The sequence below is a fragment of the Meleagris gallopavo genome, chromosome 4 (assembly GCF_905368555.1).
Source record: "Meleagris gallopavo chromosome 4, MGAL_WU_HG_1.1, whole genome shotgun sequence".
NCBI classification, from domain to species: domain Eukaryota; kingdom Metazoa; phylum Chordata; class Aves; order Galliformes; family Phasianidae; genus Meleagris; species Meleagris gallopavo.
In genome coordinates this window covers 34,002,036-34,017,447 of record NC_139407.1, presented here as the reverse complement: position 1 = coordinate 34,017,447, position 15,412 = coordinate 34,002,036, and the positions used below count along the sequence as shown (strand labels likewise).

Here is a 15,412-nt window from a genome sequence, read left to right as displayed (position 1 = left end):
CACCGCCTTGAGTCCAGTAGTGAAGAGCCCAACACCACAACCCCATCTACTGGTTGTACAACAACCCACTCCATGCAACTCGCTAGAAGAGAGAAAAGGCGGGACAGCATTCAGCACTGGGTAAGAGTGCACCCTCCTACCATTTCCTGTGATGGTGTGTCTCTGTCCAGAACCTGCAACCTCTCCTTCTCTGGAGGATGTCGATGTCTTTCTTCCTCCAGCTCACTGACTCTCCTCTCTGACACGTGCAGTTTTGCTTTCACTTCTGCTAGCTGAAAGGCAAGTAACATACCGTGGTGGGCTGCCTGTGCATCCTGAAGGGCTCAGCACACCAAAGGTGCCATGGCACCCCTTCAGCTCTCAGCAGACCGGTGTAAAGGAGTGGGTCTGTTTGGCTGTAAAGTTCCCAGTCGCTTACTTCTCCCCTCCACCTCCCCGACTCCAAGCTCTGCTGCTCTGAGGAGTCTTAATGACTCTGGGCAATTGCTTTCTTGGTGCTCAATCAGTTGACTCTAGCACTGATTTTGCTGCCAAAGCACAGCTGCTAAGGGGTTGTTTCTCTGTATGAATTCTTCATTTTAATGTCCTTTTCTCTTTTCTCTTTGCAACACAGACCATGTCTGCTCTAGTACACATCCAAAGCAATGTAGCCGGAGGCACAAAAATGTGTCATATTAAATGAGGAAGAGTCATTTGAATTCTTATTCTTCTCCTCTGGGGGGGATGAAGGGGGGGGGAAGAAAAATCAAGGAAGAAATTATCTGGATCTCAGTAAAACTTACTGGAACTTATTAGAGAGAAAATTTTCCTGATAAATATATGAGGTCACTCATTCAACTTCCTTTTCATAGAAGGAAATAAGAGATGAGAAGTGTCAGCTTACAAAGCGATTTGGTTTTTGGGGTATCAAAAGAAATTGCTAGCACTCCATTAATAAACCAGAGTGGTAAGTACCATGAAAGGTGGGGCAAGAACCAAAAGATATGTAGTGATGTGGATCAGTGGCTGGACGCATCAGACACCACAAGTTACTTTTCAGTTATTTGTGCTCTGAAGTGTGCCCTTTTGGAAGATACGAAGTTCTCTGCTGTCATGTCCAGCCCGGTTCCCTACTTAGACAGATGGGCTGCTTCTCTGCTCTCTTGTTATTTTATCCCACTGAAGATTGTGCATGCATTATCTTCACTTGTATGTGATGAAGTATTTTTACCTATGTGAGCTACAGACAAAGTAAATACTATGCTTCCTGCCCCCATCTTTTCAAAAGATACTCACTATAGATATGCCTGGCTAGTTTTTAAGCATAGACTTGACTAACTAGTAGCAGGTGACATTCATATTCGAATAGAAGTAATCAGCATTGTTACCTGTTTTTCATAAAGTTGTTTCATGGTTCTAAATTGATGATCCCATTGCTTGTTCACCTCCAGAAGCTGTAATTATCAGGAAGTCACAGTAAATAAGTCTTATTTCAACACTGTCAATAAATAAAAAAGGCTGGCATTCTAGTACTCAAACTATATGTATTCACAGTCTCCTTGTTATCTGGCCAGTTCATATCAAAGAAAGCAAAAGGAAAGTTTGGCAAGCTTTATGGCCCATCTGTCGGTTATTTGCTATTTCAGTTACAGTACATGAATGTTCAGGAAGTAGCAATCAGAAAACATGCAAATATACAATATATTATAGATGAATCACTAGCAAGACTGAACAAACCCCCAAGCTGCAGTTCCTACATGGCCAAGGACTTTTTGTTAGTCTGCTTTAAGTTACATAAACGTATTTGCAATTAGAAGGTCACTGGCTTCAAGAAGTGAATAGAACATGTCTATTAACTGCAATTACTACTGAGTGCAGAGCTTTCTTGCCTTTCTCAGTACCACTAAACTGAAAAATAGCAGGCACGCAAAACAGGGAAGCCTAGCAAACAACTTTCATGCAAATATTACAACTGAAATCAGCGTGTGTGCATTTTTATTGAAGAAAGCCAAATAGGTCTCTCAGAAATATTTTGATTTTCAGGATACAGGATCACACCTTGGGATGCTCAGCAAGAAAACAGCTCCCAGTTTGCTGCTACCTGTGAATAAGACTCCATTTGCTAGTACTCATAGTGATCCTTTGGCCTTCACCATAGGGATCATTAAGAACATTTGCCCCTTATGACATAAAAATCTCTGCTCTTCTGGATTCATATTTATGTTATAATAGATGATAATTTGATTTTGGAGGCAGTTCTCAAAATATTATACTATAGATAAAGATTATAACTGTAAAGATTAAGGATAGGTAAATTCAAGATTACCTCTTGTCTCTGTCGTTCCAGTGAGAGGATATGTCGTTCCTGAGAGTTGGCTAATGCAGTCTTCTGTTTGTTTGGTAATACGTGCTTTGACTGGAGGAAAAAAAGTGCTTAAAATGAATGTTTTCAGCATCCCCTCTTCAAGTCAATATTATCAAATAAAACTCCCATCCACCCTGCTACGTGCATGTAAAGAATTTGAAGCAGCAACATTTTCTCTCTCTGTATTTGATTTCGGTACCTCAGCACTCTCTGGCAGTGGATTCTGAAGCATACATCTGCTTTAACCCTGCTTGGCCTGTGCTTTACAGCCATTTTGCAAATGGATCCCAAAATAAACAGAATTATGACTATTCACACCATCTCAGATGCAGAACACAAAAAAGGCTTTTAATCATCTTACAAATGGTACTACAAACAAATAGTGTGAGTCACAGAAGTTGAGCATAAGTTAAAAGTGGGTGCAAGCAATTCCCTTCATTTACAAGAACTAGAATATTAAGTAACGTCACACCCGGTAAGCATTTGCAGGCCTGGAGCAATAATCTTTAAAACAGTGGGTTTAAAACAAGCAACACAGAAAATGATTTGGCTATTTGAAGAAATTAGGGAAATCAGTCCAATCTGTGGTTCTTCCATAAAACTCGTACCCATGCAGGACAACAGCAGCTATGTCCTCATTTCTGTAATGGCAATGCTACATTTAATTTTCAAGAAGCTTCTATGGGTTGTTACAAAGGTATACATGTGATATATATGTATAAGATAATTGGCCTGGAAAAAATGTTCATGTTCATATAAATATACTACATCAGATCAGGGATATTTTTCTCTCTCTCTAGTCTGAATTTAATCCATAAGTGAGCAAAATGTAGAATAAAAGTATGAGCACTTCTGAGATACTATGGCTCCTGAAGTAAATTTATTTTCTTCAGTTAGAGAATTTAATGCCAATACCAATGAAGAAAATTACAGAATATCTCTGTAGATTTTTTTCACAGTACAAATCCTGACCATATATTTACCCCATGGCCAGTCCTGCCGAGTTCTAACATTGGAGCACTTGACTTCAAGAAAACGATTTTCTCTCTTCCTGTAGAAGCTCACCAACATGTTTAAATTAAAGCATCTAAAACAATTACATGTCCATCAATGGAGTTATTCGTGTGTCAAATTGTTTTCAATTGTTTTTCAATTCAAACAGCACTTCAGAAGGAGCCGAAACTTTCACTTACTTCTAGCAGGTCTGCTGGAGCTTCCATCTCACTCATGTCTGCCCATGTGCTTCCAAGATGGTCTTGAGCATTTGTTTCACTGCGGGTCTTTGAAAGAAGGGCAATGAAAGATGATGGAAAATGCACAGAACCGCAGGAGAAACACGAGTGCTGCCTGTGGAAGCAGTGGGGACTGAGCACTAGGTGGTGGAATTTTGATTTTAAGTTTTTCCTCCTTCCTATCTGGGACTTCCCAGAATGGTTCAAGCACACTGCCTGTGACTAATGCACCAGGCAAGGCAGCACTGAGTATGTAAATTGCAATTGGCCGGACAATTTGCCCCCTGAGAGGAAGTTACATGTGTAAGGGAAAGGATGGGAACATTTTTCTCAGCAAGTAGGACAGCAGGGTTTTCTATCCCTGCTTCCAGGTGTAACAAAGCACTTACATAAGTATGGTAAATATTAAGAGACAGTAAGACAGTGTGAACTATCATGATAGCTAAAATTAGTGAATCATGCTTAGAAAGGCTGTGATATTAACAGCTATGAGGAAGAGGACACCCGTACAAATACCAGCATGTCAGGGGGAGCATCTTAACTGGAAAACTGATTTACTTTCCTTGAAGAAGGGTGGCACAAAGATGAAGAAGGGAGGCAGATTTTGTTCTTATCACAAGGACTTGCAGTTTTAGTCAGTAACTCTAAGCATGGTTCTAGCGTCAAGGTACTCAAGTTTTAATAGTTTGAACTTATGTCTTAGTTTCCCATTTGGGAAAAGCAGCTGACATTACCAAGTTAAACTCACAGAAAAGATCAACAAGGAAAAAATTTACACAGACTTCACATGGAAGTGAAGAGAAAATATAGAAACACAAAGCATCACTGTCTTCAGTCTTGGAATTCTGACTGGTTATGAATTCAAGAAGGAAAGATGAAAGAAAAATAATTTTCCTTATTGCGAATAGATCCCAGATGTGAAGTCTCTTTTCAGTGAGGGCAGAAGTTATTCCATTTCTTGAAAAGCAAATAAACAAAGACTGGCCTGTGAAATGTGACATAGAATAATATAATTCTTCAGGAGATCTTTCAATTTGGAAAACAGCATTAATCAAACTCAAGTAATCCTGTGAATTGGTGGAATTTGCTAGCCACATTCCAGCTTTCTGGTTCAGAATGTGTGAGTAGGCAAATTCTGTTTTCCAAAACACAAAACCCAAACTGGGAGAGAGCTACTGTTTGAAAACATTTGCACATGAAATATATCTTCCCAACCCTGATGTTGTTCTCAAGCCTTCTCTTTTGTGGAGCGGCTGCAAAATTTGTGGGTTATAAAAGAAAGAAGTTAAAAGACACATTTTATTTTAGTAAAGATATTTTAGATTCTACATGGAAGAAGCAATTCTACCTATCAAAAAACAAAAGCATTTCATCTGTACTTATGCCAAAACCAGCCTTTGAGTACATATCTCTTCCACGTACAGTGCTGGTTTAAAAAAAGGAAAAACTAGATATGATGAATAACACAACAGCAATTTTCACAATTGTGGTTCTTGAAATTTCTCCTATAATTGATATAATGTAATTGATATGTGCCAGTAACTGTCAGGCTATGAAACAAAGTAAATCTCTCCACCACCTAAGCAAAATTTAGTCCAAAGCCAAATTAAGTGAAACAAGAAGGTTATCCTCTGGAAACAGGTTTGTGATAAGGCCAACTTCTAAAATGAATAAATACATCACACTACATGAGTAAAGTAGTAATAGTAAAACTGTAAAATCCCCACAGTGAGGTAGGAAGAGGAAGGAAGCATCACACATTTTTAGAACGAGACCCAGTATTGCAATAGCATTGTCAGACATCTATGTCATATCAAACCTTAGGATTTCGAAGCAGAAGCCTAGGTAATACGTGTGGGGAAACAGACCAACTGAGCCCTAAAGATCAGACAGATGGTGGTGTCAGATTGGTGAATGAATAATACCTCCCTTTCACCCACAGTCTGGGGCTGTCCCAGTCACTTCTGCAGCATCCATTAATTAAGTGTCTGTATAATTTTGTGTTCTCACATCCAAGACAGAGGAAAACAATTTTCTAGACTGAAATTACTGCACATGAATAGTCAAAAGTTAGCTGCTGACTGAGAGAGTAATGTCACTAAACACAAATGGCATGAACAGCCACTACCTCTCATCTCCTCGTCATGTCCCAGTACCTTCTGCTGTGCCTGCCACAGCCATAAACACTATAAATTCAGGGAAACAGAACCTGCAAAGTGTCAGGTGAGGTGCTGAGCGTTTCCTGAAGTGGGGACAGAATAGCAAAATAAGGGCACAGACCTGCTTGTGAATCACAGCTCCCACTTGAAAAATACTGGGGCTCAAATCACTCCAAAGAGAGGAATTCACACAGTTGTTATTACCACTGATTAGTTCAAAACAGTTATATGGAAAGCTGGGTGGACATTCGGGCCCTAAATCCTTAATTGTTAATACCATAGTGATCTCATTAATGACCACTGAAAGTGAATGGTTATCTCTTAGACTGGAGGATTTAAAGCTTCTCAGAGTCTGCTGTGTCATATTATAGCACAGGGCTGTGACCTCATGGAGGCTATGGGAAAGCTCATATAATTCTCATTCTTTTAAAGTCCTCTCTGCCTCAACTAATGAAAATCTGTCCAAAGTTAATATTTTTTTAGTATTATTTTGTGAAAAATGTAGATTTCAGTTGAACAAGAAACATCTTGATGCAAGCAGAAATCTTCAGATTTTAATTAGTTGCAGCCTGTGCATACATATTAAAAATGTTTCCAATTGTACTTGTACCATCTTACTTTCAGCTATCACTTCCCATTGCAGGGATTTCATTCAATATATGACAGAATAGAAATGACATTAAGTTCTCTTTAGTACATAGCTAGGCAAAATCAGCATTCTTACGGATAATGCCAGCGCCCCTTCAGACAGTGGTTTAAGCCAACTGGCCTTTTAGAAGACTTGATAGGAAAACCAACGTAGGGGCCAAAACCAGCCCAAGGCGCTGTCGAAGGGCAATGGTTCTGGTTAGTGGTGCAAGCGGTTTGATGGAAGATGATAGGTTTCTTGGCCCCTCCCTCACAAATGCTCTTCTGTTCCCATTACCACATAACAATAGTGGACACTGGAAAGAGAAGTGCCTCTGGAATCTGTAAGAACAGAAGAAAAGCCAGTGAGTAGGGAACAGAAGTTCAGCCCTTCAGAGGTACTGGTGTTATTCCAGCAAAACTTGGGAGAGGTTGAAGCAAAGTATTTTTCTCTCTTTGAAAACATTTAATGGCACTGGAAAAAAAGATGAGGGGATGACATTCATTTTCTTTTGCTGAGAGAAAGCTACTAAATTTGTTTATCAGTCTATTGCTTCACAATGTAAAACAACTTAATTACATGATAGCACTGCAGAAATTTGAGATGTATTTATAAAACTCCTTGAAAGAAAGGCTCTTGAGAGCTACAGGACTCACAGCTATAGGAGTAAAAAAATAAAAAAAAATAAAATAAAAAAAAAAACAAATTTTTAACATATTTACAAGCAGCTTGAAACTGTTGAATCTAATAAGCTATTGTTGATCGCTTGGAAAATTCTAGTTCAAGACCAGACAGTAAATGCAGTAACAAAGCTAAAACAAAAGCAGAGTGTTTACAGATTCAAGCAGTTTTAAATGCGCTGTTCAAATTTGCCAGCCTGCACAATACACCCAGAGCAGTTAAAGAGTTGGGGGTGAAATTTGACCTCATGCTACACAGCCACAAGAAGCTCAGAGATAGCAGAAAATGACAGCTGAAGAAGGGGTATGCAAAGTGTAAACAGATCTGCACAAAACACCATGAAAGTAAATTTTGGAGCTGCCTGAGCGACTCTCGCAGTAAGGACAGGAATAAGACTTCAGACATGGACAGGACATCAGGCCACATACACATGGGCAACGGCGTGCAAATCAGCACTCTGTGTAGCAATACAGTAAAGAGTTTGCAGAAAAAACGAGTCCCTTGAAATAGAGACTAACGAAAATCAGATTTTACTGTGGTGAAATCATTTGTACTTCAGCCACTGATGTACAAAAACGTAATTCTCTAAATGTGACATAACAGCAGTAACAAACTGGTCAGCAAGTGCTATAAATCCCTGTCTAATGCTTACACAAACCTTAATTTCCCTATTTTTTCTCTTCCTCTGAAATTTTTGTCATGCCCTTTACTGGCTACACTTTAAAAACCTCCAGTAAGCAGACTGCAAGGAATAGTCTGTGAGTGCAGAAGTCCAAATTTAGTGACCTCTTACAGTATTACTGCCTCCGACTTCTCCACAAATGTGCAAATCCATGTCCCCATCCACAGCAGTCAGCGTCATGTTACTTCTTACAACCTACAACCCAACAGTGTGCCACACAGGCCTTTATCTAGCCAGGCTGGTTGACATGTTTTAGAGAAAGAACTTCCTCGAAAATTGCATGTTTTTTTCGTCTGTTTCACCCTTTCCTTTTATTCCCACTCTTTCCAGAAAGTCAGTCCCTTTGCACATTTCTTACACCTGACCCACATAAGAAAACAAAATGTCACTATTCCTGCTGCTGGGCTGAGACCGAATACAAATAATCTTTTCCTCACATTTAAATATAGTTCAAGAAAATGCAGAAAACAGAATCGGTGCAGATTTTGCTCTCCAGAAGAGTCAGTGGAGTGCTGTGGCTTAAGAACTGGTACAAGAATGGTCATTTTTCTTCTGCAAAGAGCTGGAAGTTTCCCCTCTGCCTATGCATATAGTAGGAATGCTTTCTTCAGGCCCACACATGCCATTCTGTTTCTTGATCCCCCCCCTTCTATAACTCCCTTAAAATGACAGACCAGAACACGATGAAACATACTAAGAAAACAAAGTAGTGAGGGAACCTCCCCCTGCAAGGTGCTTGAGTAAGCCTGAAACCTTCTGTAAGGTCAGTGAATCATAATTTAAAATGTTTATGTTCTCCGAATCAGCAAGAATTCTTAGTAAGATCTTTGCCCTTCTTTCTCCCTCCCTTTACACTCCTTTTCTTCTCTCCATCCACACTCATGTGCTTATCCTTAGCACTTATGAATTTTGTCTGTGCTACAAGCAATGGCAACATACCACAACTGGCCACCTATTCCTCAAAAACCATTTAGCAGCCCTGATGAACATGACAGCCAGAGCTTGTCTCATCTCCCATATTTGGTCACATCTGTCTTATTTTAAGAGCTAAGGTGAATGGGGAAATGCTCTTTAATGGCAACCCATTGGAGCACATTAAGGGAATAAACTTTCAGAGGCTTCAGAGCACGGCTGCCAGGAATGGCTGGCAGTGAGGTGGAAGCCAGGAGCTCCTGCAGACAGACAGCTGTGCGGAGCAGGAATAATCCTGTCAGCTACCAGGTGTGGAAAAAGCTTCCCAGTGACCAAATGGGGTGGGCAGGATCTGCTGACCGCCAGAGTTATGGAAAGGGCTGAACTGCTCAGGAGTCCTTTACTAATGGCTATTCTGTTTCTAGGAAATGATGTACTTTCTGTTATTAACAACCTTAAGGCATCTTCCTCACCCCCATTTGAATTAAGGATTATTTGTAGTTTTTATTCTAACAACATCCAACATTTCTGATTGTAAAAGCCTTTTAGTCATCTCTAGGAATCTTGCAACGAGATTTAAATAGGAACCTTAGTGCTCTGGCCAATGCTGAGTCTTCTTGAAAGCATCAGCACTAGAAGAAGTTAGGAGTTCTCATTTTTGGAGAGTGCTGGATCTTTATTCTGGGAACAGTATTACAAAATAGGCACACAAATTAAGGTAATGAAAGCCTCATCACTTCTGAAAACTCTGTTCAGTCAGTGCAGTGAAACCAAAAACCATTAAATTGCTCCAGTCAAGTAAAAGCAAACCTTTCCTTGACTGTAAGAAAACAGTAAAATTATCTCTCTTTTTTTCCTTCCTACTCTATCAATCAGAGTATCAGTATATCAATCAGATATACGCTGAGATTTTTTTAAATTGTACTGTTTCAGAATGGTAGAAGTGACATTTACTTTGAGATGAACTAAAGATGGCTAAAATTTGATGGCTTCTGAGAAATCTTCTGTTTGCTTACGTTTGGGTCAAGCTTTTCTTTTGTATTTGAATCACTTCTAAAAGTATTCTGATATCTTCTATCTGCTTTGAGCAAAATTGTCTAAAATAAATGCTTTATTCTGGAAGATGTTACTTAGCCAGCAGTGTTTGGCACATTATCTATTGCAACCCTTTTTCCTCCATTCTGGTGCACATAGTGAAAGAGTAGAAATTAAGGAATTTTAGTTGAAGAATAAAATCGGCTCTTAAACCAGAAGAATCTCTTCCTGTCTCAAGCTGGTCCATGTGCTTCACCAAGAGAAATGCACTAGAAAGGGATTTTCCCTTAAATAAGCATGTCAGCCTCAACATTTTTCATTGTTCAGATAGCTACTCCCTCTAACAGAATAACACATGTAGATTCACATAAGTTCCCTAGTACACAGGAAACAAAATTAGAGCAAGATGTGTCTTCAGAGTAAGTAAAACACAGAAGCACAGGCTTCTGTTTTAGAATAGAATAAAAGGATCTCCTTTTATTCACTATTTTCTGTCATCAGCAATGAGGCTAACCACATGGGCACGGCTACTCAGATACCTATGCATTTGCAAACTCAGTTCTAAAGATGAAAATGCCAATTTCATGATACAACAATTTGTTAATAATTTATGCCTGTAGCAAGCAGGCCATTTTGAGGTTTAAAACAAAGTTGCTACAAGTATGGAGAGTCTTTACATTAAACTTTTTCTAACTTTCCACTCAAAAGAATTCAGATGCTTTAGCAGTTTAGTTTTCTTGTATTACAATATATCTCATGGAATCATCTCTGCCAGTAATCTTTGACACACCTCTGAATTTAATTAGTATTATTCTTCCTTTTCCACTGAATACTTTCCTGTCCTCACTGCCTTGGGTAAATACTCTCATGTATACCTTGCAGCCCTTCTTGTTTGTATAGACTCTTTCTACTCATCATTCTGCAGCACGGTGTTGCAGGAAAAAAATAGGGAATAGAAAAGTAGATGTGAATTAAAAATTGCCATTTGTTTTAATCAGTATATATGTTACATATGTTTGAGGGTTTCCCCTCATTCTACCTCATTTTAAGTCTACCTCAGCATCTCATTTCACAAAATGATATTTTCTGCTTGTTTTTAAATACTATTTTATAACCTTCATAACTGACAGTATAGTAAGTTTGTTAAAATCACTTCTGGCTTTTTCCAAAGCCCAATCCAGCAGGTGGACTCCTAGTTTCTAACTTTGACATTGCTGGAGCCTGACTCACTTGAAGTCAGTAACCAGCCTAGTGAAAATCTCTTTGACTTAAAAGTACAAAGAAAAAACATCCAGTGTATTCCTACCATGAAACTTTGTTCTTTAAGCTACATAAGCAACACAAGTACATCATCCAAGGGGGAAAAGGTTTTATAAATGCAAAAAGTATAAAAATACGACAGATGGAATGTTGCCACAGTATTCTGAGTGAAGCACTGAAGCACTCCATAGAAGTGGTTGAAGTGAGTGCAACCATTTTTTTTTCTCCCCCACACCCCATAAATCCTTTCCTGCATCTCCTTCTGTCACAGAGAATAACATGGGAGCTATGCATTCCCATAGACCAGCTGTGCTTGCTGTTCAGACCAGCAGTTCTACAGCCTGATGCTAGACAGTTTGGTACTGACTTCTGCTTTACCTTCTTGTTCCAGCCCTGGGCTGGGAATCCCCATTTCTCCGTGTAATCTCTCTCTCTCTCTGTTTCTAATCCCACTGGCCCAATGCTGCAGCATCTCCTCAGGCTTAGCCCTGGTGCATGCCCCGAGGTCATGAGTCATTTGGAAATGGCGGTTCACATGTGAAAAGAGCTGTGTATAATTCTGTATTTCATAGAAGAGTCATCTCTCCTTCACCTCCTCATGAAGTTCCTGTATCACACCAAGAAGCACTGCCTTTAGAGATCTCTTTTTCCTCCTGGCACACCTGCACCGGTGGGTAAGCGTGCCATCCCTCCCTCCAGCAGAGCACTGGCATTCACACCTTCAGCACTGCTCTCCTCCACACCTACTTCTCCTTCCTTTCCCAGTCAGCAGAAAGCAGGGATTTCCTTTTCTACTCCTCCTGCATGGTAAAAGCAGCTTGCTGTTCAAGGGGAGGGGAAGGAAACATGTTTGCCATGTTCGTTAACTGCTGCTTCAAGTACAAGCAGCAAAGACTGCCCTGGCAGGTGGCTTTACGTTTCTGTTTATGAAATCACAGAAATGCAGATTTAAATCATAATTTTTCCTCTTCAGCGTCTTCTTCCTGTTTATCTAAATGCCTTTGATCCCCAGAGCTCTCTCTTCCTCGCATCTCTTTGCATCCTCAGTTAAATCAGAGCTACCAATCACAACAACTAAAAGGCATATCCGTGCTCTGCATGCACACAGTCTCATGCAACTATGATACCAAAGGGCACAGCTGGCTGCACGGGATGGCACTTTACAGAACCAGCAGCTATAGCTGACCTTTTAAAACATTATGAAAAGCATCTTCTCATTTTAACTTCTTCATTGCACAAAGTAGCAGTATCAGAAAAAAACAGAGTGTGTTCAGTACATCATTTCAGAAATCAAGCAGTTTCCTGCATAACCAATGCAGGGAACGTGCCTAGAACGTTCTGCTCTCATAGATAACAATTGCGAAAGTGGACGGTGTTTACCTTAGGGGAACATGAAGTCCTCTGGTGGTTCAGACTCCCTTGGGCAATAGGTTCAGAGTCCTCACATGACTTGGAAGTGCCACTCCTCTCTATCAGATTCCTTATTTCAACATCAAGCTCTTTACTTTCACACCTGCTTAAAAAGAAATTACAGAAAGACTTAAAACACAGAGAAGGGAGATCTATCTGTTGTCTTCTGAACACGAAAACAGAGCAGAGCCACAAGCTCCTGCTGCCTTCCTTCCAGGAATATAGTCACAGAGCGCTTGGGCAGCCTCACACATGCCGTTCTTTGTGACAGAAATTCATGCAAAATAGTTAAGCCAGTGCTCTTGACCAATTGTATTACTTTGTATATAGAAAAACCAAGCAAGCCCTCCTGGGTGCTGTCTGAATGCTGCCATGCACCCTCACCCCCACCTCCAGCTGCAAGAACGTTAAATTATAGCACAAGTGTTCTCAAAATAGTTAAAATTGGATTTGAATTCCAAAACCAAATCTTCAGGTATTTTTTTTTTTCATTGCACACTTAGTTTTCTGTAATACTTCATAATAAATTCCCAACAGGCACTTTCAGTCAACAGGCACTTAAGTCCTAAGAGCTAGCAATTAGGGTTGCAATGGTGAAACACAACTTTCAGAGGACTGACCTGGCCATAATCAAAAGCAAACCCCCCAAAAGCCTACATCCAAGCCAAGCTTTTGGGATATATTTGTCTTCATTTCCTGAGCATCTTAAACCAACTCCAAGTTGTATGTAATCACGAAACAGGTTGGGTTGGAAGGGACCTCAAAGATCATCTAGTTCCAACCCCCAGCCATGATGGGCTGGTCACCCCCCACCAGCTCAGGCTGCCCAGGGCCCCATCCAGCCGGGCCTTGAACACCTCCAGGGATGGGGCATCTACAGCTCTCTGAGCAGTCTGTGCCAGCACCTCCTCAGCCTCTCTGTGAAAAACTTCCCCCAGTATCTAACGTAAATCTCTCCTCCTTTAGTTTAAAACCATTTTCCCTTGTCCTATCACTATCTCCCCATGCATAAAGTTCATTTCCCTCCTCTATATAATCCTGCCTCTTCAAACGGTCTTACTTTTGTAGAGCCACAGCATGGAGGAAGAAAAAAACAAGTGTAACGTCACAATATTTGGGTGTGATTTGAGAGCTAGACTTACAGTGTAGGCAATTAGACTTTTGCACAGGGAACAGAATCACAAAATTTCGTTTCAATCATGGAACATTCTCATTCACTAGAACACATCACATGACTTTTCTCTTATACAGAAAAATATTTCCTTGTACTGACTTCTTTGTTGTTTGTATTAAACCATTACAGTAGCTAGAGTGAGTTCAAAGGAAGAGACTACCTGACAGAAAAGTCTTGCATTTTGTTAGACCACTTGGAAAGGAAATTATGGCCAGCTAAAGTCACGATGAACAAAAGAAGGGCTTTCTTGGCACACATTTTCATAAGCTGCTCCAAGTGCCTGCAGTTCTCAAAGCCTCCCTGCTGCATGGGTGGCACAGCCAGCCCTGGCAACATGGGCTCATGAGCTGGCTTTGTGAGCAAGGTTGGCTCCACAGAGCCAGCACACAAACTGGCGCTCCTTAGCTTCCCTTCCACTTCTGGTCTGAGATGAGCGGGGCTTTTGGCGCTCACAGGACTGGGAAGGAGCCAGAAAGCCTTGTCAGCACAAATGCCTGTAAATCAAGAAGAAAATCTCAGGAGGAAAACAAGGAACCTAGAGAGAGAAAACCAACCCTTTTCTGTATTTGCTAAAAAGTTGCAAAATCCCAGGCAGCAGTGCAAGTGGCAATTTTTTCCTTTTTAAGGAACTGTTTGCTAAGCTTCTCAGACAATAAGTTCTGGGGTGGTGGCACAACCAACAGTTCTCTTTGGAGGCTTTACTTTCAAGCAGCTATGCAACACCAGCTCTGCCCCATCAGTACCCGTCTTTCCTCTAAGCTCACCTCCCTGGAAAACAGCAGCTTCAGCTCATTAGGATTCCCACACCTGGCCTAACATGAGACTTGCTTTGTCCAAGATTTATGCCATGCAGAGGGCTGGGTGCAATTAAGGATGCTTGAGAGAACTGAGAAATTATGGCATTGAAGCAAACACTCATGGTGCAGTTTTAGGAAAAATGCATTATATGATATTTACATAATAGGGGAGAAATTGCTGTTATAGCCTCCTCAGAAGCCCTAAAAACGTGGGAAGAGTAGAGAAGAGGCTAAGTACAGCGAAGTGAAATGTAACTGAGCAGCACTGAGGGATTTAGGACAGCTGTTAAAACCACTGACCAACACTTTCAGGCTAAGCTTTCAGAACTTCAGTTTTTATTCTGTGCTTGGACAACCAAATGAAAGTGAGAGCTGCTCTCCTTTGTTGCTCCACTTAGCTTACAGAGCTGAGAGAAAAAACCTCTTGCCTACATGTAGCTTCTCGCAAAGACTGTTCTGCTCGTTGCCCAGGGTTGCAGTCACATGCACATCACTTTTCACCTCTCATAACCACTCTGCTGCAAATGGCCACCCTTCACTGCTGGCGCAACCCATCCCTCTGGCTGGGTCAGTGTAGTCAGTGTTTCCTTCAAGTGAAATAAAGCAGCTTAGAATAAAACAACTGCTAAAAGGCAAAGGGCAATTTCTAGGGGCAGCTCCAAAGAAAGCAAAAGAGGAGCAGCCTGGCAGCACTGTGCACTGAGGTAGGCTGCACGCATCTCCGCTGCTCAGCAACAGCGAGAGGAGATGTCTGACCACAGCTCCTGAGATCAGAGCATGAATAGAGCTGGGAAATCCCCTGTAAAGATGGGGGTTGGCTTTAAGTGCTTCTTCTCAATCAGGAAGTGCACATCACTCTGCTCTGTTTCCTGCAGCTTGCCCGACAGAATGTTGTTCCTGGTACCTCCTGCAATTCCCTTTCTCACTCTGCATTCTCCTTCCTAGGCTTAGTAGAGTCCAGGCAAGAGAAGGATTAAGATCCAGCAATGCCAGTGAAAAAGACTGGGAAGCACAAAGACTCAAACCCCTGCAAATGGTTGCTGCTTTGTAATACCCATGCGTTTTAACACCACCATGAAAGTTAGAAAACTATTTCTT

The 15,412-nt window shown here is 40.9% G+C and overlaps 1 protein-coding gene across 4 annotated transcripts in view; it reads right to left on the bottom strand.

The window, feature by feature from the left end:
- TNIP3 (TNFAIP3 interacting protein 3) overlaps positions 1-15,412 on the bottom strand; it is a 62,891-nt gene that overhangs the window by 24,189 nt on the left and 23,290 nt on the right. For 3 of the 4 annotated variants that reach the window (XM_010709938.4, XM_085222816.1, XM_031553089.2), the window contains exons 2-6: positions 12,314-12,449; positions 3,538-3,624; positions 2,306-2,395; positions 1,368-1,433; positions 141-272 (exon numbers count right to left, since the gene is read on the bottom strand). In XM_010709938.4, coding sequence (XP_010708240.2) covers positions 141-272; positions 1,368-1,433; positions 2,306-2,395; positions 3,538-3,624; positions 12,314-12,449 — 511 coding nt within the window. The remainder of the gene's footprint in view (positions 1-140; positions 273-1,367; positions 1,434-2,305; positions 2,396-3,537; positions 3,625-12,313; positions 12,450-15,412) is intronic. The other variant, XM_031553090.2, reaches the window with a different exon arrangement.